The sequence below is a fragment of the Oncorhynchus nerka genome, linkage group LG7 (genome assembly GCF_034236695.1).
Source record: "Oncorhynchus nerka isolate Pitt River linkage group LG7, Oner_Uvic_2.0, whole genome shotgun sequence".
Lineage (NCBI taxonomy): Eukaryota > Metazoa > Chordata > Actinopteri > Salmoniformes > Salmonidae > Oncorhynchus > Oncorhynchus nerka.
Genome location: NC_088402.1, coordinates 29,026,652 through 29,053,686, shown reverse-complemented (window position 1 = coordinate 29,053,686; position 27,035 = coordinate 29,026,652). Strand labels below are relative to the sequence as shown.

At 43.2% G+C, this 27,035-nt stretch overlaps 1 protein-coding gene, 1 long non-coding RNA gene and 1 pseudogene across 4 annotated transcripts; 1 reads left to right on the top strand and 2 right to left on the bottom strand.

Moving 5' to 3' along the window:
* Nucleotides 1-5,350: 5,350 nt before the first annotated feature.
* Nucleotides 5,351-7,309, bottom strand: LOC115131419 (replication protein A 14 kDa subunit-like; annotated as a pseudogene).
* Nucleotides 7,310-7,462: 153 nt separating this feature from the next.
* On the top strand, nt 7,463-26,789 carry LOC115131420 (UBAP1-MVB12-associated (UMA)-domain containing protein 1-like). Of its 3 annotated transcripts, XM_029663138.2 has the most exons (5): nt 7,463-7,635; nt 7,806-7,834; nt 7,929-8,031; nt 17,133-17,212; nt 21,538-26,789. In XM_029663138.2, exons 3-5 carry the CDS (start codon nt 7,947-7,949, stop codon nt 21,838-21,840), a joined length of 468 nt encoding a protein of 155 aa, XP_029518998.1. In that variant the 5' UTR covers nt 7,463-7,635; nt 7,806-7,834; nt 7,929-7,946; the 3' UTR covers nt 21,841-26,789. The 3 variants fall into 3 exon arrangements, with proteins under 3 accessions (XP_029518998.1, XP_029518999.1, XP_029518997.1); XM_029663139.2 differs by lacking the exon at nt 7,806-7,834 and having other exon boundaries at nt 7,463-7,630; XM_029663137.2 differs by lacking the exon at nt 7,806-7,834 and having other exon boundaries at nt 7,464-7,635.
* Nucleotides 19,430-20,592, bottom strand: LOC135572437 (uncharacterized). The gene is made up of 2 exons (XR_010464299.1): nt 19,740-20,592; nt 19,430-19,637 (listed from the first exon to the last, which is right to left on the bottom strand). It is a non-coding gene; the product is annotated as an uncharacterized LOC135572437 (long non-coding RNA).
* Nucleotides 26,790-27,035: the final 246 nt, after the last annotated feature.

The following is a 27,035-nucleotide window of genomic DNA, read 5'->3' as shown; positions in this document are numbered from 1 at the left end:
TAAATAAAAAATGTCTGAGAAAGAGGGATTGCTCCAACTGAAAAGGTTAACAATCTTCCCATGAGATGTATCAGGTTTGGTGCAACAGGCCAGAAGGACTACAGATGTTGACACAATATGTTTTTCTGAGATGTAATGAAGACACCTAGCGACTTCATCAAGGTCACTCACTATCACAAGATCCCAGGTTCACAAACTTGCTCAAATGACAAATTACCAACCTATATTGACAATAGGACACATGTTGGTGGCATTAGTAGCCTCATATATTTGTCTTTCACAGTACTTAAAATGTCATCCTGAGGAATCGGCCAGAAACATCCCTAGTTGAAGGGTGCTCATTAGCTGGAGGGGGACAGTGATCTACATCTACACTGTGACAGGGACCATGCTGCTTCTTCTTCCACACATTATAAAGATGTCAAACCACAGAACATGTCTGCCAAAAAGTTCTACTTCTGAGAATGTTCAAGGAATGATGCTTGATAACTGCATGGCTGGAATTGAAGTACTGTGTTGCTCTATTGGTAAGAGCAGGACACTATCCAAACCCAAGGTTGTGGGTTCAATTCCCACAGGGATTACAAAGGCCTACACAAAATGTAAGAACTGTCCTATGCTGTAAGTCAATTTGGATGAAAGTGTCTGCACAGTGGCATATAGTGTTATTATTATTCAGTGTGGTTGTTGTGAAAGCCATGCTCTGGCACTGTGAGAGTGAGTACTGGGTCGGTAGCTGGGGTCAGGCTGGGTGTCTGGGCCAGGCTATGTTAAACCAACAGAGCCGGGCATCAGGACCGATGCCAGCCCTGCCACCACTGGCCAGGGAGTTTGAAGGGCGGCTTCCTGACATCTCTTGGGATGCAGCGACTAAACATGAGACTGAGATAACAAAGAAACAAAACTATAGACAGCAGGCTCTGATGGAGAATAGAGGACTCCAACCCAGGTTGTCTTGTCTCTCCATCAGTTGGGCGTTTGCACAGTCTGTCATCCAAGAGGCAAGAACACCAAATAGTGTCATGACTAGACATGTTGTTCAACAGAGTCCAATGTTCAGAGCGTTGCTGCAGATATAAATATGGCAACATTCTAAAGGTTCCATATCATATCTGCAACATTCTAAAGGTTCCATGTTCTATCTGCAACATTCTAAATGTTCCATGACCAATCAGACACATTCTAAAGGTTTCATGTTCTATCTGCAGCATTCTAAATGTTCTAATGAATAAGACCTTGAGCAGGACTTGCAGTGGCATCCATGGTATTTCACTAAATAAATTCCAAAGAGATCTTCTGCCAAGGCCTGTCATTTAGAGAGACGTGAAGCTGCAGAGAATCTGGTGTGTGACCTTTTTCTTTTTAATTATTATTATTTATTTTTTTTACAGCATTTCCATTGCAGCTTGTGTACAAGCACCACAGAGGCTTGGATTTAAAATGTAGTATAATCAAAAAAGAAGTGTTCAAACTGTACGAAATGTGACTTCAAAGTGTTTACATACCCTTACCCAGGTGCCCTCTTCACGACTGTCTTGGTGTGCTTGGACCATGTTAGTTTGTTGGTGATGTGGACACCAAGGAACTTGAAGCTTTCAACCTGCTCCACTACAGCCTCGTCAATGAGAATGGGGGCATGCTCGGTCCTCCTTTTCCTGTAGTCCACAATCATCTCCTTTGTCTTGATCACGTTGAGGGAGAGGTTCTTGTCCTTGCACCACATGGTCAGGTCTCTGACCTCCTCCCTATAGAGCCTACAGTGCCTTGCGAAAGTATTCGGCCCCCTTGAACTTTGCGACCTTTTGCCACATTTCAGGCTTCAAACATAAAGATATAAAACTGTATTTTTTTTGTGAAGAATCAACAACAAGTGGGACACAATCATGAAGTGGAACGACATTTATTGGATATTTCAAACTTTTTTAACAAATCAAAAACTGAAAAATTGGGCGTGCAAAATTATTCAGCCCCCTTAAGTTAATACTTTGTAGCGCCACCTTTTGCTGCGATTACAGCTGTAAGCCGCTTGGGGTATGTCTCTATCAGTTTTGCACATCGAGAGACTGAAATTTTTTCCCATTCCTCCTTGCAAAACAGCTCGAGCTCAGTGAGGTTGGATGGAGAGCATTTGTGAACAGCAGTTTTCAGTTCTTTCCACAGATTCTCGATTGGATTCAGGTCTGGACTTTGACTTGGCCATTCTAACACCTGGATATGTTTATTTTTGAACCATTCCATTGTAGATTTTTCTTTATGTTTTGGATCATTGTCTTGTTGGAAGACAAATCTCCGTCCCAGTCTCAGGTCTTTTGCAGACTCCATCAGGTTTTCTTCCAGAATGGTCCTGTATTTGGCTCCATCCATCTTCCCATCAATTTTAACCATCTTCCCTGTCCCTGCTGAAGAAAAGCAGGACCAAACCATGATGCTGCCACCACCATGTTTGACAGTGGGGATGGTGGGTTCAGGGTGATGAGCTGTGTTGCTTTTACGCCAAACATAACGTTTGGCATTGTTGCCAAAAAGTTCAATTTTGGTTTCATCTGACCAGAGCACCTTCTTCCACATGTTTGGTGTGTCTCCCAGGTGGCTTGTGGCAAACTTTAAACGACACTTTTTATGGATATCTTTAAGAAATGGCTTTCTTCTTGCCACTCTTCCATAAAGGCCAGATTTGTGCAATATATGACTGATTGTTGTCCTATGGACAGAGTCTCCCACCTCAGCTGTAGATCTCTGCAGTTCATCCAGAGTGATCATGGGCCTCTTGGCTACATCTCTGATCAGTCTTCTCCTTGTATGAGCTGAAAGTTTAGAGGGACGGCCAGGTCTTGGTAGATTTGCAGTGGTCTGATACTCCTTCCATTTCAATATTATCGCTTGCACAGTGCTCCTTGGGATGTTTAAAGCTTGGGAAATCTTTTTGTATCCAAATCCGGCTTTAAACTTCTTCACAACAGTATCTCTGACCTGCCTGGTGTGTTCCTTGTTCTTCATGATGCTCTCTGCGCTTTTAACGGACCTCTGAGACTATCACAGTGCAGGTGCATTTATACGGAGACTTGATTACACACAAGTGGATTGTATTTATCATCATTAGTCATTTAGGTCAACATTGGATCATTCAGAGATCCTCACTGAACTTCTGGAGAGAGTTTGCTGCACTGAAAGTAAAGGGGCTGAATAATTTTGCACGCCCAATTTTTCAGTTTTTGATTTGTTAAAAAAGTTTGAAATATCCAATAAATGTCGTTCCACTTCATGATTGTGTCCCACTTGTTGTTGATTCTTCACAAAAAAATACAGTTTTATATCTTTATGTTTGAAGCCTGAAATGTGGCAAAAGGTCGCAAAGTTCAAGGGGGCCGAATACTTTCGCAAGGCACTGTATATCTGGGATAGATGTGTGAAACTGGGGAGAAGGTTGTTTTAGACATGTCAGTTCATATTGTATGATGGAGAGTTGTTTCATTCATGGGAAAGAGCCATGAAGCTAATAGAAGAGATATCTGGCTTGGTATGTAAACTAACATTTAGTCAGACTCTGTTACTCATAGAGACTGTTAGCTCTCTCTCTCTCAAAAAGACAGCTATCTTTGACAGACTGTCTCTGGTTGGATAAATGATGTCAAGTGACAGTGATAGCAACTTAACAATCCCCACTACAGTTTGTCTGAACATCCCACAATATGGCAGCTGACCTGCCTCCCATAGGCTACTCCTCTCACTCATCAAGAAGCACAATATAGCAAGCAGCATATCATATAACATTAGCACTATCAGACAATCATTACAGCTCCTGGGCAGGTCCTATAGATGAGAAAATTACAATAACAATTAGAATTTTACATCCGGTGATATTCAGTCAATTGTGCATCTCAGATTTCAGGTAAAGAATGTGAACCATGCATAGATGTCATAATATTTGGATGGCATTTGCCAAGACTAAAGTGATGAACAATCTCAAACTTGTCAACCCATGAATATATTGATGGGATATACTGAAACAAAAGCAAAAACATTGTTTTTTCAGGGGTGGGGAAACTACTTTTTATTTTAGGGTTAAGTAATACAGTGATAGTGTTGCTGATGGTTATTTAGTCCCTACCTCACCACCTGGTGGTAAAGAAGTGTGGTTCCAGCAGTACAGCAGCTTGTGTTGAACACTTTGCATCAACAGAGGGCGTTACAACACAGCCATGCATGCAGTAGAGTAGAAAATCAACCGATTTTTTTCTTGAGCGGAGGGTCAGAGGGTTGGAACATAATTACAAATCATTTGTAGACTGTAGACTGACCGCAGATTCGCTGGTGTTTTTAGTCTTGTCAAAAATAAATAAAAGGTGCTCAGAAAACATGGGAGGGGAATATATATACATTTTTTTTTATTTAACTAGGCAAGTCAGTTCAGAATAAATTCTTGACGGCCTCCCGTGGCAAAACCCTGACAACGCTGGACCAATTGTACGCCGCCCTATGGGTGAACCAAACATGGCCGGTTGCGATACAGCTTGGAATTGAACCAGGGTCGGTAGTGACACCTCTAGCACTAAGATGCAGTGCCTTAGACCCCTGTACCACTCGGGAGCCCACCCCCCAAAAATTTGACTAGCCAAATGCTTTTACTGTTATATCCTTCCTGTTTGGCCCTGTCCAGGAGTGTCCTCGGATGGGGCCAGTGTCTCCTGACCCCTCCTGTCTCAGCCTCCAGTATTTATGCTGCAGTAGTTTGTGTCAGGGGGCTAGGGTCAGTTTGTTATATCTGGAGTACTTCTCCTGTCCTAGTCGGTGTCCTGTGTGAATTTAAGTGTGCTCTCTAATTCTCTTTCTTTCTCTCTCAGTGGACCTGAGCGCTAGGACCATGCCTCAGGACTACCTGACATGACTCCATGCTGTCCCCAGTCCACCTGGCCATGCTGCTGCTCGTTTCAACTGTTCTGCCTTATTATTGGACCATGCTGGTCATTTATGAACATCTTGGCCAGGTTGTTATAATCTCCACCCGGCACAGCCAGAAGAGGACTGGCCACCCCACATAGCCTGGTTCCTCTCTAGGTTTTGGCCTTTCTAGGGAGTTTTCTAGCCACCGTGCTTCTACACCTGCATTGCTTGCCGTTTGGGGTTTTAGGCTGGGTTTCTGTACAGCACTTTGAGATATCAGCTGATGTACGAAGGGCTATGTAAATACATTTGATTTGTTTAGGACAGTCCTCCTAACCCTCGCTGTTCAAGTTAATTAGCTAAGGAGTAGACCCGCTAACGACAATATTATAAACAGTCGATGCAGTAACTTGGTTGAGTTAAGATAATAAAGCTTGCTTTTAGTCAAGGATGATATCAAACAAATTGAGACACTGCTTATTTTGGGTTTATTAATGAATCTTGTTGTAATGACTAAACAGACCGTTATAAAAGCACTCATTTTTATTTTCCACATCAAGAAATAGAAGAAACTGTACATATACATTTAACACTCATATACAAGTATATTAAAAAATGGCAAACAAGAGAATGGAGTTTCATGTTGACAATGATCTTTAGGAAGTAATGAATAAGTGCAAAGTGCTCATCCACTGGTGGCTATTCCAAATGGATAGTGCTGGGGGAAATCATGGATGACTTTCAGGACTTCATTGTACAGCTCCAGGTCTGGAAAGAAAATTTAAATGCTATTAGTTAAACCATTATGTGAAGAAAATAAAGGGATGTCAAACCAGTTGAACACCGTCTTTGGTACGTTTAAAAGTAGACTCTGTAAGAGGTCAATATCATCAAATACTGTGGGGCGACATCCTAGAAACACCATCATCAACAAGAATTAAAATATGCCAAGACAACCATTATTATTTAGCCCAAATATGTGCTCTCCATTGAGATATGCCCACATTGGAAATATAACATATTTTGTTGACTTTGTTGCAGGAAGTCACCCTGCTGTGTATAATGTCATTTAGCAGTCTAACTTTGAGAACACATTCCCTTTTCCACAGGAGAGATTATGTACTTACCGAAAGGAATGCCTTTGTCTTCTCTGAGTATGTTGTATGCGGAGGCCATTATTGTCCCTTTGTTGGACACCATACCAAGCACCTCCACCACCCCGCTCAGCTCCTCATCAAGCTGGGGAAAAATAAACAATGTTACATCAGGCAATATACTAAACTCAAGTACAATGTTCACTTTCATTGAGTGTGGTCTTTGTCAGATATTTGTATTCTCAATTCCTTGCTACTTACTGTTCAACCAGTCTACTGTAGCTAGCTAGTTAGTTATGTCTTGCAACTAACGTTATAGAAACGCTGTGACTGTACTTACGGGCTCGTTGAGTTCCACTGATGCAGCACTCCCGTCTCCGTCCGAAAGACTGAATGAGTTTCCTGTTGGGTGGACCTGTCATAGACGACAATAAACAATGAATTGCGATTTCGTAATGCTAAGTATCGAATTCCATTGCAATTTCTGGCCGTGTAGTCTGGTGTAACGTTACCACCACGAACCTTTCAAGAGAAGACCGCCATCCAAATCAAATTGTATTTGTCACACGCGCCGAATACAACAGGAGTCGACTTTACAGTGAAACACTCACTAGAAATCCATTTTATAGTGCTGAACTAATGGTGGACCAATAACACTAGCATAGCCCTAGGACCATGCCCCAGGACTACCTGACATGACTCCTTGCTGTCCCCAGTCCACCTGGCCATGCTGCTGCTCCAGTTTCAACTTCCACCTGACTGTGCTGCTGCTCCAGTTTCAACTATTCTGCCTTATTAATATTCGACCATGCTGGTCATTTATGAACATTTGAACATCTTGGCCATGTTCTGTTATAATCTCCACCCGGCACAGCCAGAAGAGGACTGGCCACCCCACATAGCCTGGTTCCTGTCTAGGTTTCTTCCTAGGTTTTGGCCTTTCTAGGGAGTTTTTCCTAGCCACCGTGCTTCTACACCTGCATTGCTTGCTGTTTGGGGTTTTAGGCTGGGTTTCTATACAGCACTTTGAGATATCAGCTGACGTACGAAGGGCTATATAAATAAATTTGATTTGATATTACCTTCTCAACGCGTCCAACGAAGCAAATTGGCCTGCTGATATATCGAGACAGCATATCAGAGTTAATCCTGGCTTTTTGTGACTCGAAAACTGCCATTTCGAAAGATTTTACTGTGCACAACGATTGTATATCAGACAAGCAAGTTGTAGCGCGGGAAATATCATGTATGACGATGTTTCCGCATTGTTCTATGTTACATTCTTTCCCAGGATACAAACTCGTATTAATGATCGTCCATCGTATTAATATTGAAATGCCAGCTGAAGGGATACTTTTTATAAATAAAACTTCAGTCATTTAAAAGTTGAGTATAATAACCAAACACCCGAATCCAAGCGATATATTGCGGTATAACCATTGTGAAACGGATCAGAATTAGATCATTCTCGACATTGTTTCTACACGGACCATTTATAGGACAGGAATGACCGGAAACACGTAAGACACCAAAACAACAACACACGGGCCTATGTCTAACTAGCTACACGAAATCGAAGTGAAATTGCATAGATCATCTAACAATAGCAACATTTTATGTTACTTTACTCAACTTTTTAAAGAAACTAAACACTGGTAAGGTAAGTCATTTGCATTTGTTTGATAAAAACCAAGCTAACTAGACGTTAGAAAGAGCCGCTAACGTTCGCTGGTCAAACGTGACATTTGATACTTCGGAAGTTACAATGATATCAAACTGAAAGTCACATTGTATTTAGTTCTGATATTACAATCTATGATCAACTTTCAGGCATAGTCCTAGGTTCTACATACATAAAGGTAACAACAGCAGAATGTTTACTGCATTTTATCATTCCAAGTGTCGTGATGATGTTGCAATATGTGGTCTTAGTAGTTTTTCTCGCCTTTGCAGACAGCGTAAGGAGTCAGTATGTTCAGTTTTTTCGGACATCGTAATAAAGACTCTTCCAAGAAGTCATCGTCAGAGGGGGATACAGATGGGTTCGTGATAATCGGTGAGAAACACACAACTTCATCTTGCTGAATTTGTAAGAGTAAGAAATGTAAATCTGCTATAGGCGCTCAACAGAACTTTGAGGTTTCAGGCCATCCTACTGCTCAGTAGGCTCCGGTCAGTTTGGAAATCAACACTCACCATTTAACAAGTTGGGCGGAACACACACACAAATAATGCTGTGATTATCATTTAATCCGTGAAATGTGTGGGTTCCACAATGCTCTTCTGGTTGTACAAATCTTGTTTTATAAATCTGCGAGTGGTCTCTAAATGGCGGCTGGGCCTCTCCTGATCACCTACTGATATCACCCAGAACAATGCTTTGGGGGTTGTGTCTCAGATAGTTCCACACAATGTTGTCATTGTGTCCAGTACTATTTTATTATAAAATTGTATTTTAAATGTTTCAAATTGCTGTACACATTTAGTCAAGAACATAGGCATATATTTGGAGTTTCTTGTTCCTTTTTTTACATTTAAATTAACCTTATTTTTTATCACCAAGACTAAATCCTGAACCTCTACTTTGTAACACTAAGCTTCAAAAAGGGTTTCAGTCCACGTACACTAAACAAAAAATATGAACGCAAGATGTAAAGTGTTGGTCCCATGTTTCATGAGCTGAAATAAAAGATCCCATATACACACAAATCTTATTTTGTGCACAAATTTCTTTACATACCTGTTAGTGCGCATTTATCCGTTGCCAAGATAATCTGTCGTATCAAGAAGCAGATAAACAGCATGAACATTACACAGGTGTACCTGTGGGGACAATAAATGGACACTCTAAAATGTGCAGTTTTGTCACATAACACAATGCCACAGATGTCTCAAGTTTTGAGGGAGCGTAGAATTGGCATGCTGACTGCAGGAATGTCCACCAGAGCTGTTGCCAGATAATTTAAGTTCTCTACCATATGCCACCTCCAACGTTGTTTTAGAGAATTTGGCTGTACGTCCAACTGGTTTCACAACTCCAGACCAGGACCTCCACATCCAGCTTCTTCAGCTCCGTGATCGTCTGAGACCAGCCGCCTGGACAGCGGATGAAACTGTGGGTTTGCACAGCTGAAGAATTTCTGCACAAACTGTCTGAAACAGTCTCAGGGAAGCTCATCTTGCTTGTTGTCTTGACTGCAGTTCAACGTTATAACTGACTTCAGTGGGAAAATGGTCACCTTCGATGGCCACTGGCGAAGTGTGCTCTTCATGGATGAATCCCGGCTTCAACTCTTAAAGTAATCCTTCTCATCCCCCCTTAAAAGATTTAGATGCACTATTGTAAAGTGGCTGTTCCACTGGATGTCATAAGGTGAATGCACCAATTTGTAAGTCGCTCTGGATAAGAGCGTCTGCTAAATGACTTAAATGTAAATGTAACTGTACTGGGCAGATGGCATTGTGTGAGCGAGCGATTTGCTGATGTCAACTTTGAAGAGTGCCTCATGGTGGGGTTAGGAAATGGGGATACCTAGTCAGTTGTACAACTGAATGCCTTCAACTGAAATGTGTCTTCTGCATTTAACCCAACCCCTCTGATTCATCAACATCAACAGTGGGTTAACTGCCTTGCTCAGGGGCAGAATGACAGATTTTTACCTTGTCAGCTCAGGGATTCGATCCAGCAACAATTCGGTTACTGGCCCAAAGCCCTAACCACTAGGCTACCTTCTGGTTATGGTTTGGGCAGGCATAAGCTACAGACAACGAACACAATTGCATTTTATCGATGGCAATTTGAATGCAAAGAGATATTGTGATGAAATCCTGAGGCCCATTGTCATGCAATTCATCCGCCTCCGTAACCTCATGTTTCGGCATGATAATACACGGCACAATGTCGCAAGGATCTGTACACAATCTCCGGAAGCTGAAAATGTCCCAGTTCTTCCATGGCCTGTATACTCACCAGACATATGTCACCCATTGAGCATGTTTGGGATGTGTTCAACAGCGTGTTCCAGTTCCCGCCAATATCTAGTAACTTCACACAGCCATTGAAGAGGAGTGGGATAACATTCCACAGGCCACAATCAACAGACTGATCAACTCAATGCGAAGGAGATGTCATGCTGCATGAGGCAAATGGTGATCACACCAGATACTGACTGGTTTTCTGATCCATGACGCTACCTTTAGGTATCTGTGACCAACGGATGCATGTGAAGTCCATAGATTATTTAAATTGACTGATTTCCTTATATGAACTGTAACTCAGTAAAATCTTAAATGATTTCATGATGCGTTTTTATTGTTTTTGTTCAGTGTAGTTTTAAGTATGTCACCAGCATTGAATAATGTCTTTCAACACTTCCTTGAGGTTGAGATGAACCTGAAATGAAAGTAAGGCATTGCACAACAGTTTTCTGGTGCTCAGGGGCATGGTAATTTTGCATAACAAGAAATTAGCATAATATAGGATTGCTACATTCTTTACTGAAAAATGAAATTAAATCCTGCCAATTTTGAAGGTCCAATGCATCAACCTCTTTTTTTAGTACCTTTTCAAATTCTAAGCCTCAAATAATGAAAATGTTATTGTAAGTCAGGAAGCTCCCTTCCCCTCTTTCCTCTACCAGTAAAGAGCAGTATAATTGGCTCTTTAAAAAACGGTGTTGACTGGGAGCCCTGCTGGTGGACCTGGGTTAAAATGCTACTCAGTCATTTCAAATACTTTAGCTGGGCTTGATTGGGCTTGCCTGGTGCAATGGAACCAATAAAGTAGTCACAAAAGTGCAAATGCAACCCATCTGGCACTCCAGATAGATTAAAGCTAACGCCAAACGCATTTAAAGTGATTTCAAATAGTACTTGAACCCAGCTTTGGCTGTTGGTGGAGCAGTAGACACAGATGGTCAGGAGTTGTATGTTTCTCTTGGCAGACAGAAGAGAGCCAGTCTCAGAGCCAATGTTTCTTCCCAGATAAAGTAGAAAGAGTCTGACTGAGCTCACAGACGTTCTAGTGTAAACCCAATGACTGTGCTCTGTTTAATCACGTTCTCTGTTCAAAGACGCCAATGACTGTGCGTGTGTTTTTGTAAGGAAGGAAGGGCTCAGTCAGATGGCTGATGAGGAAACCAGGGAGTTTGAAAGGTGAATCACCATAATGGAATTAATAGATTTACTCTGGGTGTAATGAATTTTGATGGGAGTTGTGGTTGTACTTTAATTGAAAGCCACTGTTAGGCTAATTTGTCCAGCTGCATTGAAAATGAACATTCATAGACAATTTTCTGTAGATTTTTTTTTAATGACTTTTTAAATAGTTTTTACTGTATAAACTTTTACTTTTTAATTATCTGTGAAGGTTAGCTACGTGTTTTCCCTGAAATCTGCCATTCACATTTGCCATTCGCACCACTGCCTCTTTTCACTTTATGCTCTTTCCTGATACTGATGGCTCCAGACCGAAGGGAGCAGTTCTTACAAAGCTGATCTGTGGGGCTCTGTGTGGCAGGGGGCATATCATCTGTCTGGGTCTGTATGGCAGGGGGCATATCATCTGTCTGGGTCTGTATGGCAGGGGGCATATCATCTGTCTGGGTCTGTATGGCAGGGGGCATATCATCTGTCTGGGTCTGTATGGCAGGGGGCATATCATCTGTCTGGGTCTGTATGGCAGGGGGCATATCATCTGTCTGGGTCTGTATGGCAGGGGGCATATCATCTGTCTGGGTCTGTATGGCAGGGGGCATATCATCTGTCTGGGTCTGTATGGCATCATCTGTCTGGGTCTGTATGGCATATCATCTGTCTGGGTCTGTATGGCAGGGGGCATATCATCTGTCTGGGTCTGTATGGCAGGGGCATATCATCTGTCTGGGTCTGTCTGGCAGGGGGCATATCATCTGTCTGGGTCTGGGGCATATCATCTGTCTGGGTCTGTGTGGCAGGGGGCATGTGGGTCTGTGTGGGGGCATATCATCTGTCTGGGTCTGTGTGGCAGGGGGCATATCATCTGTCTGGGTCTGTGTGGCAGGGGGCATATCATCTGTCTGGGTCTGTGTGGCAGGGGGCATATCATCTGTCTGGGTCTGTGTGGCAGGGGGCATATCATCTGTCTGGGTCTGTGTGGCAGGGGGCATATCATCTGTCTGGGTCTGTGTGGCAGGGGGCATATCATCTGTCTGGGTCTGTGTGGCAGGGGGCATATCATCTGTCTGGGTCTGTGTGGCAGGGGGCATATCATCTGTCTGGGTCTGTGTGGCAGGGGGCATATCATCTGTCTGGGTCCGTGTGGCAGGGGGCATATCATCTGTCTGGGTCCGTAGGGCAGGGTGCATATCATCTGTCTGGGTCCGTAGGGCAGGCGGCATATCATCTGTCTGGGTCCGTAGGGCAGGGGGCATATCATCTGTCTGGGTCCGTAGGGCAGGGGGCATATCATCTGTCTGGGTCCGTAGGGCAGGGGGCATATCATCTGTCTGGGTCTGTATGGTAAGGGGGTGGATATCATGTGCCACAGGGGGCATATCATCTGTCTGGGTCCGTAGGGCAGGGGGCATATCACTTTCCCAGCCAGCAGCCTGCCGGTTGGGTAGGTTCAGGCTGAGGCTGTGGGAGAGAAATCCTGCCTACTGGGATTAACCGTTGGGATTGGGAGGCTGGCAGCAGGATCCTCTGTGGCCCTTCTCACCTCCATCCACATTTGGTTATTCAGGCAGAGAGAAATCCTCATGGGGAAAGCGGGCGAGCGAGAGGAGGCAGGCAGTGCATTAAAAAATGAGACCCCCCACACAATGTACAGTAGAATTAACACTGAAATTGTGAAAATTATGATAATCACCTTTTAGTGGAAGAGCTGTTATTTTTATGCCTGGGTTTTTAGCCTCTTTAGGTTTTGGCCCACAGCATGACTTCACAATCTGATTATTCAGACCAATAACCAGTCATCTTTTATTTGCGTTTGTATCCTCCTACATTGAAGGGGTAAGCGGGGTAGACTTTAGACTATCTGCCAGTCAGGGCTGTATATGCAAATATATACAAATTTGTATCAACACGCCCACATGACCAGACTGAGCATTTCTATGGCAAAAGGAAGCTCAGGGAAATAAATTACTAAAAAATATATATTATTTTCATGAAATAAACACACAGTGATTTATTAGACATACAGTGTGATTTTTAAACATTTCATAAAAAGGGAAAAAGATCTGCAGACTCCACCCCTGACGCTAGATGGAGGGATGGCTCACATTTGTCAGGGGCCATGGAGTTTAATCTCATTTTACCTCAGAAGATTAGCTAATTAGCTATTACAATAACAATGAATTCCTCTTCCCAGTCTAAGCTGTTCATCTGTAACACCACATTTTTTTGTCCTGTCAGATGGAATAAGATGAGAAAGGATTTGTTTTATTATCTCCCTAGTCATCTCTGTGACGATCCAATTTCGAGGGCCTTCAGGCCCTCAAAGGCAGGATGTGTGTTTGCACATCCCTGTCTGATGCTGACACTCTTGAGGAGTGGGCCTGGTTGACTGCTGAAGTCATGAGCAGCTGCCTGTGCCTTTTCTGGGAGCCAATCTCCCTCTCTCACAGGCTCTAAGCCCAGTCGGTAGACAGACAATAGCCGTACTTGTATTTGGATGGCTGTCAGTGTCTACTGTCTCACGACAGTTGAAGTTGTCTCTTTCACTAACTTCTTGTTCAATAAGCCTACACCCCCACACCACATTCATTTGAACCTTTGTCCTCAGCGGTTGTGTTTTTGTGTCTAAAGTCTTTATTTATTTAGCTCAGATAGTAGGGCACTCAGTAGCAAATGCCCCTGTTTTCAAGGGAGTCCTGAAGTCATTACAAGTAATGCAAGGGTGTGCATGTGAGTTCATAAGTGTTTTAGTCATTGATCACTGGTCGCTTAAGAGAAGATTGTGACTTAACCCATCTAGAAAATAAACCTGAGGCTAACGGTGTCTATCATTAATAGAGCTAGTTTGTTCTATCCTATCTGGACTGGCAGAGCTGTTTTAAAAGAAACCTGCTAGCCTGACAAGCTGCATGTCATTGTCAAGGTCCACACTCTAAGCAGGTCACACAACTCCAGGACGAATCATGACATAACGTGATGTCATTGACAAGGTCCACACTCTAAGCAGGTCACACAACTCCAGCATGAATCATGACATAATGTGATGTCATTGTCAAGGTCCACACTCTAAGCAGGTCACACAACTCCAGCACGAATCATGACATAACGTGATGTCATTGTCAAGGTCCACACTCTAAGCAGGTCACACAACTCCAGCATGAATCATGACATAACGTGATGTCATTGACAAGGTCCACACTCTAAGCAGGTCACACAACTCCAGCACGAATCATGACATAACATGATGTCATTGTCAAGGTCCACACTCTAAGCAGGTCACACAACTCCAGCATGAATCATGACATAACCTGACATGATGACTCCTTGCTGTCCCCAGTCCACCTGACCGTGCTGCTGCTCCAGTTTCAACTGTTCTGCCTTATTATTATTCGACCATGCTGGTCATTTATGAACATTTGAACATCTTGGCCATGTTCTGTTATAATCTCCACCCGGCACAGCCAGAAGAGGACTGGCCACCCCACATAGCCTGGTTCCTCTCTAGGTTTCTTCCTAGGTTTTGGCCTTTCTAGGGAGTTTTTCCTAGCCACCGTGCTTCTACACCTGCATTGCTTGCTGTTTGGGGTTTTAGGCTGGGTTTCTGTACAGCACTTTGAGATATCAGCTGATGTACGAAGGGCTATATAAATAAATTTGATTTGATTTGATTGACAAGGTCCACACTCTAAGCAGGTCACACAACTCCAGCACGAATCATGACATAACGTGATGTCATTGTCAAGGTCCACACTGCACAGAGCAGGTCGATGCAGAATGTAACTGTGCTCCTTTTCATTCCTCTTCGCTTTCAGCTCATGATCCAAACCAGAACGTTATAAGTCTCTCTCCTTCCCTGACACTGTTTAGACAAGATTTTCATTTTGACGTCCTTAAAAAAAACAGTTTTTTTGCCAGTCCAGTTTCCGCTGACAGTTATCCAAACACACAAAGTGAAGGTATTTTCACGATGTTGAACGTGAAAACGACATGCAGCCTTACAATAATGTGAAGTCAAGTACTACCGAACTAACCTGTCCTCTGTATCATAAAGCAGAGATTGTGTGTATATATATATATTATTTATTTCAGTACTTTAGCTTGGTTATCCCTCTCTCCTTCTGAAGGATTTAGTAAATGGGAGAGAGAAATTCCTGCACGCTATTGAGCAGACGGATGCATGCTCTGTGTTTTACTGACAGAGAGAGAGAGAGGCCTGTTCCCGGATAGGGAGTTGGGGCCTAACTGCCTGTATGTGTACTCTCATGCCCAGAGAGAGAGGCCTGTGTCTGACTGAGTCCAGAGACAAGGCCATGTGTGTACAATGCTGACAACACATAAAGAGGTGAATATAGGCTAGGCTTACTTTACATGGCATTATTTAGATGCCCTTGTTGTCTTAGGACTTGCACTGCTTGCTGTGGAATAATGAGTGCTTTGTAGGTGAACAATGCTTACCATGCCAAGAGTTAATTCACGGATGTGGATGGAAATGTGGGCTTGTCGAGGAAATTGAGGGAAGAGCTAGGGATATTTTTGTACCTGTAGACCTGAGGGGGGAAATCAAAGCTATAAATTCAAGGCATGAAAGGCATTTATATTGCATACTTCTATACCTCAAACATGGATGGATATATGAATATCCATCATAACAATAAATTAAGACAATAGACAAAATATTTGTATTAAAATAACAATTATCTGAGCTTGATGTTAGTGAAGCTGAGAGACATTGTACTACTAGACTAGAGTGAGCCGATAGATCCCATTGTTCATGTGCAGAGTAGAGTAACCTTTGTTTTGTCAGGGTGCTCTGGGCCTCAATTCCCTCTCATGGAGATAATTTAACCCTCTATAGAGAGAGACGTTGGTGGACTGGAGACGCACTGAGCTCTGATCAAAGGAAACTGGTGAGATCAGGGAGGATGACTCCATGCTGGAGAGCGAGTTTACTCCCAGAGGAGAGGGGTAGGAGTGGAGATGGAAATGGTTACAGAGGGGAGGAAAAAGGGAAGGAGGAGAGTTTGAAAAGTGTTTATCTGTGGACATTGACAACATGCAGTCAATTAGTCTAGTTACTAAGGCCTGGTAGTTGTCCCCCAGATGACATGATGCAAGAGGAATGGGGTTGGGAACATAGGCTAGGCTACACCAGAGAGAGGGTTGGGGACATAGGCTAGGCTACACCAGAGAGAGGGTTGGGGACAGGCTAGGCTACACCAGAGAGAGGGTTGGGGACAGGCTAGGCTACACCAGAGAGAGGGTTGGGGACATAGGCTAGGCTACACCAGAGAGAGGGTTGGGGACATAGGCTAGGCTACACCAGAGAGAGGGTTTGGGACAGGCTAGGCTACAGGCAGGCAGAAGAGGGTTGGGGACAGGCTAGGCTACACCAGAGAGACATAGGGGCTTTGGGGACATAGGCTAGGCTACACCAGAGAGAGGGTTGGGGACATAGGCTAGGCTACACCAGAGAGAGGGTTGGGGACATAGGCTAGGCTACACCAGAGAGAGGGTTGGGGACATAGGCTAGGCTACACCAGAGAGAGGGTTGGGGACATAGGCTAGGCTAGGCTACACCAGAGAGAGGGTTGGGGACATAGGCTAGGCTACACCAGAGAGAGGGTTGGGGACATAGGCTAGGCTACACCAGAAAGAGGGTTGGGGACAGGCTAGGCTAGACCAGAGAGAGCTGCAGGTGTGTTCTGGTCCACGTAGTGCTCTGTGGGACTGTATTGCTGTGTTAATGCTGTGTAATCTATTAATGTGATCAGAAGGCCACTCTACTCGTTAAACCACATCTAATCACCCAATTGACCTGGTTGTCCCAATGAAGGAAAAAATACACCAGTCAGAATAATAACTTCTGTTACGAAGACCATTAGGAAAGTAGGACTTGGAGAGGGTTCTAGTAGTGGGACTCATGCACAGGTATGTTGATGAAGAATCTAGGCCTAAGCCCACAGTGTATAATGACACAATGACTCTTTGTTTTTTTCTCTCCAGGAGAAACTGTTGAGGAACAGAGGCAGAAGATCCAAAACATCAGCAAACCATCATGTAACGTCATTCTGCAACCATCAAAGGTGATTGTCTTTATAACCAGGGGACGGCGCTATGCAGAACATACAGTATAACTCTCCGTATGGGATCTGGTCGAAAATAGCACACCATATAGAGTCATTTAGGACGCAACATGGGTTGCGTTACTCAAAACTGCCAAGATGTCCGTCTAGCATGTGCTGTACCAGGAAACACAACTGTTGTAGACTTAAACGGACAGCAGTGAGACTGACTGACTTAAAGCACTGTGAGTTTGCTTTCTTCTTCCCTGTCTGGCCTAGCTCATCCTGCCTGCATTACATACTGCCTACAGTCTGCTGCTGCTGTGTTGGTGACAGATGCTGAGTGGCATGGGTGTGATCCTGTAAACACACAGAGGCTTGCGGGCCAACGAATGCCACTACCATTCAGCATGCTCCATGCCTGCTACACTGGGTCTGGACTGCAGTCTGGACATATGGTGGCTGTAGAAAAGCTCTATTGTGTTGCTGCTAGTTGTCCGTATGATCTGGTTAGGGCTACTAGTCCTTGAAGTTGCCTGTGGCCATTATGAGTTTAATCAAGGGCAATATGTCAATGGAAGCTGTGTGTGTGTGTTGAATGTCATATGGTGACATTGCACTGCAGCTTGGCTCCCGTAGTTCAATGATTGAGATCTACGGTGTGCCGTGCCCTGCCCTCATGTTGTGCACATAGGAAGTTACAGACCCTTGACCTTCATACAGTACAGACACCTACCTACAACACTATAAACCTGTCCTGATTCATACTGTACAGACACCTACCTACAACTCTATAAACCTGTCCTGAATCATACTGTACAGGCGCCTACCTACAACACTATAAACCTGTCCTGATTCATACTGTACAGACTCCTACCTACAACACTATAAACCTGTCCTGATTCATACTGTACAGACACCTACCTACAACACTATAAACCTGTCCTGAATCATACTGTACAGACACCTACCTACAACACTATAAACCTGTCCTGATTCATACTGTACAGACACCTACCTACAACACTATAAACCTGTCCTGAATCATACTGTACAGGCGCCTACCTACAACACTATAAACCTGTCCTGATTCATACTGTACAGACACCTACCTACAACACTATAAACCTGTCCTGAATCATACTGTACAGACTCCTACCTACAACACTATAAACCTGTCCTGCTTCAGGGTGGGCTATATATGACAAATAGAGAGTGACAGATGGTGGGACACTACCTACAGTGTTCTTTATTGCTTGTTACAGAGGTTATATTAGACTATAGTGGTTAAGGTTTAGAAATATAAGCTTACTTTATATGTGAAGTGGTAGAAGTTCTAAAAATGAGGAAAAGACGGCACACTGCTGTTCATGCTCCCAGGTGAGTCCTCGTCATCATCGTGTTTGAGAGCACAAACACTCAGACTCATTAAAGGATGTTTCCGTGGTTACGTCCCAACTGAATGTTATGTTAATTGTACAGGAATAAGCCATTTCCTGTAACAACATCTTCTCTGCATTTAGGCTTTCATTTGGTCTTAATTACAAGGCCCAAAGCACAGCTTTGCACTTGGTGTGTACACCAAATCCTTTTGAATTAACGAAGTCAATTGAAGAGTAAAAATAGTAGGCCTATAATATCATGGAAGACACAGGCTAAAATCATTTTGTGTGGTGCTTGCTTGTGTTTTGTGGTACACTCACTAGTACGCTAGTTGAGTTTCAGTGTTTGCTTGTGTTTTGTGGTACACTCACTAGTAGAATTAGTGAGTGTACACAATTAAGTAAATAAGCGTACTATATACAGAAAATATTGAATTAGTCAGTTCCAATACCATATTTACATGTGCAGGAATACTGAAATGATGGAGGTAGATATGTAAAGGGTAAGGTGACTAGGCAACAGGATAGAAGATAAACAGAGTAGCAGCAGCTTGTATGTGAGTGGGTGTGCGGGTGTGTAGAGTAAATGTATGTACAAATGATGTGTTAGTGAGCAAATCATGTGTGCGTGCGCGCATTAGAGGTCGACCGATTATGATTTTTCAACGCCGATACTGATTATTGGGGGACAAAAAAAAGGCGATACCGATTAATCGACCGATTTAAAAAAAAGTTTTATTTTATTTTTTTTATTTCTTATTATTATATATTTTTTTACGTGTGTATATATATATATATTTTTTTACGTGTATATATATATTTTTTTTTTTTTGTAATAATGACAATTGCAACAATACTGAATTAACACTTTTATTTTAACTTAATATAATGCATATGGGCTTTTGGATGGGTGTTCTTAAGGTGATTCCACAGGTTGGTGGTATTTTTTGATTTAGCAGTTGCTGACTCCATGCTTACATCTTTATCACAAATAAGACACCTTGTTTCCCTGGTGCCAATTCCATGTAATAGTCCCACACTGGTGCTCTGCTTTTCTCTGCCATCTGTAAAACACACACACAGCTCTGAAGTGACAATGACACTGAAGAGTCTGCTTAGAAGACAAATACTCTCAACTGTTTGAATAAAAATAGAGTTTAAGTTACCTGTGATGAATGTTGAAAACAAAAACAAATTTCTATATGCAGGAAATCCTATTTTAATAATGGACATGGTAAGAATTGACTACCAAAGTGCGAGTCATAATCCCCATGACACCTAGTCAAATCTGAAAAGCGGTTCCTTCATTTATTCCATAGGATATTTAGATTAATTTAAAATAAGGTCTGTGTTTCGTGTAGCCTTACACCACCTTGCAAATGTAATAACTGTGTAGATATCCATAGGACAAAGTAACTCTGATCAATATTGGCAAAATATAAGCGAAGATAAAAAAAATTGTAGAGTGGATTTATGAAAATATTTCGACAAACGTTACCTTATCCTAGTGAGATTTACACGGGTGTCAAAACGCCGAGGCGGTTTAAGCCTGCACGAAACACAGACCTTATTTGAAGTAGATCAAGACATTCTCTATGGAAGACATGAACGGTAAAATAACGAAGGTACCCCTTTCAAGTTCAGTCGCAAGTTATTACAGGAATCATAACGCGTCGACTATTTCTCTAAACCATATACCTTTGACTATTACGAACCTGCTGCTGCCTACCACCCCCCAGTCAGACTGCTCTATAAATATCAAATACGAGCCTTAGGTCAAATCCGGAAACGATCACCTCGAAAACAAAACGTTTATTCCGTTCCGTATTTTATCTAACGGTTTGCATCCACGAGTCTAAATGTTCCTGTTACATTGCGCAACCTTCAATGGTATGTCATAATTACGTAAAATTCTGGCAAATTAGTTCGCAAAGAGCCAGGCGGCCCAAACTGTTGACTCTGCGTGCAATGAACGCAAGAGAAGTGACACAATTTCACCTGTGTCACAAACCGGCTCAAAGCCCGTAACAAAAGAGAGACAACGTGGAGATAAAGAGTAACAAAATATATATTTATTAAATAAGTAACTAAGTACAATATACAATGTTGTGTGTAATCAGTAGTGTGAGTGTTTTGCATGCATGAATGTGATAATGCAGGGTGTTGAAAGGTGCCAAAGCAAACAACCCAAAGGCCACCAAGATGCACAACAAAATCTAGAAAGGTGTCTGCATGGAGAGAGTCTCCTCCATGAATGTGGAAGAGGTCTATTTATCCTGGGAGACACCTGGCCCAGGTGTTTCCCATGTAGCTGACGACCCTTCCAACTCCGCCCACCGGCATCCTAATAAGGGAACAAGAACAAAGAGAGAATAGAATCTTTTCAGGATTGGAAGGCCCATGCCAAACCTTTTCAACCTCCTGAGGGGGATGAGGCACTGTCACGCCTTCTTCACAACTGTGCATGTGTGTTTTGGGCCATTTTGAAGTCTTTAGTGATTTGGACACTGAGGAACTTGAAGCGGTCTACCTGCTCTATTGCCGCCCCGTCGATGGGGCTGTGCTCGCCCCCCCAATTCCTACAGTCCACAATCAGCTCCTTGGTCTTGCTTGTGTTGAGGGAGAGGTTGTTGTTCCGACACCATATTGCCAGGTCACTGACTCATCGTCGCCGGTGATCAGGCCTACACCATTGTCAGCTAACTTGATAATGTTGCTGGAGTCGTGTGTGGCCACACCTTGTGGCTTCCTTCCTTAAGACTTTGCAGAGCTCTGAAACATCATCTTGACCGTGTCATGACACTGTTTTGTGTTAGATCACTAGTGTTTTAGTTGCAACCTACCCGCCCTTAAAAATCTGTTTTCATGTTTGCCAAAAATGTGCCACATTAGTGTTCCTTGTCATGTGTAACCTTTCTAAATGTAATGCCTGAAGGTGGACATTTTCTCTCCTCTTCTCCCCAGTCTTCCAGTGCAACACCTTCCCAGGCCCACCACTCTCCAGCCTCCGCTCCACCTTCCGTGATCGCCCCATCACCAGGGCCCATGTGGAAGCCCCCTGCGCCCATCGGGGAGGCCCCACCGTCTCTCCCAGAGCTACTAGGAGATGTCCCGTTCACCCTGGCCCCCCATGTCCTGGCCATGCAGACAGGGGGTCCCGGGTTCCTCTTTTCTGAGATGCTGATGTCCCCCCGAGACATCAACCACAACCTGGCCTCCTTCACTTATGACTTCACCCTGGAGAACTCTGTGCTCTGTGACCATTGACCTGTCTACTTTCTGACTGTATGACCTCTGACCTGTTTGATCTGTCAACCTCCTCCAATACCAACCCTTTGTCAACCCTGGGTCGTGTTCATTGGGCAGCAAACAGAAGAAAACGTACTGAAACCGGGTGGGACAACCTGGGCTTGCCTAATAAGAAAGGCACATTTTTGTTTTTAGAGTTTAGCTACATGTGCTCTATTGAACACAACCTTGGACTGTCTTGTCTCGTTACCATTCAGGTTTAGTTTCAGTTCCATGGGGCTCTGTCTGAGAATGGCAATACTATAATTAATAATAAACTTGGTTCTGGTGATGATCAGCATTAGGTGGGGTCAAAACTGCACCTGCCTGCAGTGATGTAGGTACACACAGTATGTAGGTAGATGGGTACACAGAGTTCCACCTTTTTAAGATTGCAGATTAGGAATACTAGTTAAGCATGTTAATCACTTGCTGATGCATGTCATAGTAGTGCTGGTTCACTGTTTTAAGTGTGTGTGTGTCAGAAGAGCGTTAGCTTCATGTCTGATGATAGGAATGCTTGAACATAGCTGAGGCTTGCGTTGAAGAACAGAGTCAGGGTCTAGATTCACCTGCTGTTGTTGTTGGTTTAGGAATCACTGATTGACCTTTTGGGTTTGCACTAATGTACGTACCAGACAGATTTCAAATGGAATCTTAGGAAGGAAATGACTTCTTTATCTGGTTACGGTTTTTACCCTGGTGTCCTCACCTTTGCCAATGAGGTTAAGAATACTTTAACAAGACATTTCCAAAAAAGTTTGTAGCATAAGCATTTCTACAATGGAACTTTGTAGCTTTTTGATAATGTATTTAAAATGTAAGAATATATATACCCCCTAATTTACAACAGTTATTTTCAGGAGAGTGGCCTTCTCTTTTGGTCATCTTCAGCATGGTGTCATCATGTGTTGTAACCTCCCAAACATTGTATTTGTTATTTATATGGAACCAGGTTTCCTCTAGTTCTCATGGCACAGTTCAGATTTGACAGTGTTTCAAGGTATCCTGTAATATACAGTGCCTTCGGAAAGCATTCAGCCGTCCTTGATATTTCCCCCACATTTTGTTACGTTACAGCCTGATTCTAAAATGGATTAAATAAAACATTTTTTTCTCAGCAATCTACACACAATAACCCATAATGACAAATTGAAACAGTTTTTTTTGTTGATTATTTTTGCAAATGTATTACAAAAAATATACGTATTTACATAATTCAGGCCCTTTCTATGAGACTTGATATTGAGCTCCGGTGCATCCTGTTTCCATTAATCATCCTTAGATGTTTCTACAACTTGATTGAAGTCCACCTGTGGTAAATTTAGTTGATTTAGACATGATTTGGAAATGCACACACCTGTCCATATAAGGTCCCACAGTTCATGTCAGAGCAAAAACCCAGCCATGAGGTCAAAGGAATTGTCCATAGAGCTCCGAGGCAGGATTGTGTCAAGGCACAGATCTGGGGAAGGGTACCAAATAATTTCTGCAGCATTGAAGGTCCCCAAGAACACAGTGGCCTCCATCATTCTTAAATGGTAGAAGTTTGATACCACCAAGACTCTTCCTAGAGCTGGCTGCCCGGCCAAACTGCGCAATTGAGGGAAAAGGGCCTTGGTTGGGGACGTGACCAAGAACCCGGTGGTCACTCTGACAGAGCTCCAGAGTTCCTCTGTGAAGATGGGTGAACCTTCCAGAAGGACAACCATCTCTGCAGCACTCCAGCACTCAGGCCTTTATGGTAGTGGCCAGACGGAAGCCACTCCTCATTAAAAGGCACATGACAGTCCGCCTGGAGTTTGCCAAAAGATACCTAAAGACTCTCAGACCATGAGAAACAAGGTTCTCTGGTCTGATGAAACTAAGATTGAACTCTTTGGCCTGAATGCCGAGCGTCACATCTGGAGGAAACCAGGCACCATCCCTACGGTGAAGCATGGTGGTGGCATCATCATGCTGTGGGGATGTTTTTCTGTGGCAGGGACTGGGAGACTAGTCAGGATCTGGGGGGCAAAGACGAACGAAGCAAAGTACAGAGAGATCCATGATGAAAACCTGCTCCAGAGCACTCAGGACCTCAGACTGGGACGAAGGTTCACCTTTCAACAGGACAACGACCCTAATCACACAGCCAAGACAACGCAGGAGTGGCTTTGGGACCAGTCTCTAAATGTCCTTGAGTGTACCAGCCAGATCCCGGACTTGAACCCGATCGAACATCTCTGGAGAGACCTGAAAATAGCTGTGCAGCGACGCTCCCCATCCAACCTGACAGAGCTTGAGAGGATCTGCAGAGCGGCATGAGAGAAACTCCCCAAATACAGGTGTGCCAAGCTTGTAGTGTCATATCCAAGAAGACTTGAGGCTGTAATCGCTGCCAAAGGTTCTTCAACAAAGTGCTGAGTAAAGAGTCTGAATACTTATGTTAATTTATTATTTCAGTTTTGTTTATTTTTTAAAATAATTTAGCAAAAATGTATAAAAACCTGTTTTTGCTTTGTGAGTTGTGTGGTAGATAAGTGTAGATAAGTAGTGTAGACTAGTAGGTGTAGATAAGGATTTAAAAAATATATATTTTAGAATAAGGTCACAAAAAAAGGTGGAAAAAGTCAAGGGGTCTGAATACTTTCTGAATTCACTGTATCTATATACTGCATTGCACACTGGTAAGCAAATGATCTTGTGAACAATTACACATTCAGTTAACTCTCAATCAAAACTTTTGGACTGCTGTACAAATGGCCAAGAGAAGCCACATTATGTTGCATAATAAACTGTTTATTTTATGAAGTTAACTAATTATGAGTAGTTAACTCACAAGACAACCACTCAAGAATCTGAAAAGATGGCTCATAAGTTGCACTGGTATTTTCAGTGCCATGTTGTGGTATTCCACATCATGTGAAATCCTCCACAGATGCTGCGTTTGTACAGGCAGCTCAATTATTTTTTTTAAATTTGATTTTACTAATCAGATCAGCTCTTGACAATAATTGGGCAAAAAAAATCTGAATTTGGCTGCCTGTGTAAAGTTACTTTATACTGTATGCATTAGGAAATGTTTGGTATTGACTCTCTCTGGACAATCCTTTGCTATGCATAGCTGCAAACCAAGTGTATTCTGTCTGTCTGTGTTAAACGGCACTGTGGATTTTCCCAGGCCTCTTCCTCTCTTTGTCATTCAATCACTGACCTAACCTTGCATGTTGATTTTGTTTCACAGGCATGGAAATACACTGCTCAAAAAAATAAAGGGAACACTAAAATAACACATCCTAGATCTGAATGAATGAAATATTCTTATTAAATACTTTTTACATAGTTGAATATGCTGACAACAAAATCACAAGAATTATCAATGGAAATCAAATTTATCAACCCATGGAGGTCTGGATTTGGAGTCACACTCAAAATTAAAGTGGAAAACCACACTACAGGCTGATCTAACTTTGATGTAATGTCCTTAAAACAAGTCAAAATGAGGCTCAGTAGTGTGTGTGGCCTCCACGTGCCTGTATTACCTCCCTACAACGCCTGGGCATGCGGATGGTCTCCTGAGGGATCTCCTCCCAGACCTGGACTAAAGCATCCGCCAACTCCTGGACAGTATGTGGTGCAACGTGGCGTTGGTGGATGGAGCGAGACAAGATGTCCCAGATGTGCTCAATTGGATTCAGGTCTGGGGAACAGGCAGGCCAGTCCATAGCATCAATGCCTTCCTCTTGCAGGAACTGCTGACACACTCCAGCCACATGAGGTCTAGCATTGTCTTGCATTAGGAGGAACCCAGGGCCAACCGCACCAGCATATGGTCTCACAAGGGGTCAGGATCTCATCTCGGTACCTAATGGCAGTCAGGCTACCTCTGGCGAGCACATGGAAGGCTGTGTGGCCCCCCAAAGAAATGCCACACCATGACTGACACTCCGCCAAACCGGTCATGCTGATGTTGCAGGCAGCAGAACGTTCTCCACGGCGTCTCCAGACTGTCACGCCTGTCACATGTGCTCAGTGTGAACCTGCTTTCATCTGTGAAGAGCACAGGGCGCCAGTGGCGAATTTGCCAATCTTGGTGTTCTCTGGCAAATGCCAAACGTCCTGCACGGTGTTGGGCTGTAAGCAAAACCCCACTTGTGGACGTCGGGCCCTCATGGAGTCTGTTTCTGACCGTTTGAGCAGACACATGCACATTTGTGGCCTGTTGGAGGTCATTTTGCAGGGCTCTGGCAGTGCTCCTCCTGGTCCTCCTTGCACAAAGGCGGAGGTAGCGGTCCTGCTGCTGGGTTGTTGCTCTCCTACGGCCTCCTCCACGTCTCCTGATGTACTGGCCTGTCTCCTGGTAGCGCCTCCATGCTCTGGACACTACGCTGACAGACACAGCAAACCTTCTTGCCACATCTCGCATTGATGTTCCATCCTGGATGAGCTGCACTACCTGAGCCACTTGTGTAGGTTGTAGACTCCGTCTCATGCTACCACTAGAGTGAAAGCACAGCCAGCATTCAAAAGTGACCAAAACATCAGCCAGGAAGCATAGGAACTGAGAAGTGGTCTGTAGTCCCCACCTGCAGAACCACTCCTTTATTGGGGGTGTCTTGCTAAATGCCTATAATTTCCACCTGTTGTCTATTCCATTTGCACAACAGCATGTGAAATGTATTGTCAATCAGTGTTGCTTCCTAAGTGGACAGTTTGATTTCACAGAAGTGTGATTGACTTGGAGTTACAATGTGTTGTTTAAGTGTTCCCTTTATTTTTTTGAGCAGTGTATATACCTGTTATCTTTTGTATTTTGGGGAGATTTAAGTTTGAGTAACTTTAGTTTGTTTGGTTTACTTGGATGTATTTTGGGGGTTTACTTACAAAGTGGTTCATTTATGTGGTTGTGCATGTTTGCTATTAACAATACATTGTTTTAAAAATTATTTAATTATCTTGTCCTGCTGTTTATTTTTTTGTAATTGAACTGAGGTTTCTCTAAAGGTGGTTTACCTATAAAAGCATGAGTACTGTATTTTTATTAGTAGTAGTAGCTACTACACAGGAAATGTGTTTTTATTGGGTTAGAATATGTTTTACATGCTCTAACCCAATGACAACATATCCTCTATCTGCCCTACTTACCTGCTTCTGTTTTCATAATGGCAGTACCTGAGCATCAGCCAAGTATT

Coding starts and splice junctions, on each gene's coding strand:
- LOC115131420 (XM_029663139.2), top strand. CDS start 7,947: ATGTTCAGTTTTTTCGGACATCGTAATAAAGACTCTTCCAAGAAGTCA. Junction 8,032..17,132: donor AGATGGGTTCGTGATAATCG/GTGAGAAACACA, acceptor TTTTCTCTCCAG/GAGAAACTGTTGAGGAACAG. Junction 17,213..21,537: donor TCATTCTGCAACCATCAAAG/GTGATTGTCTTT, acceptor TCTTCTCCCCAG/TCTTCCAGTGCAACACCTTC.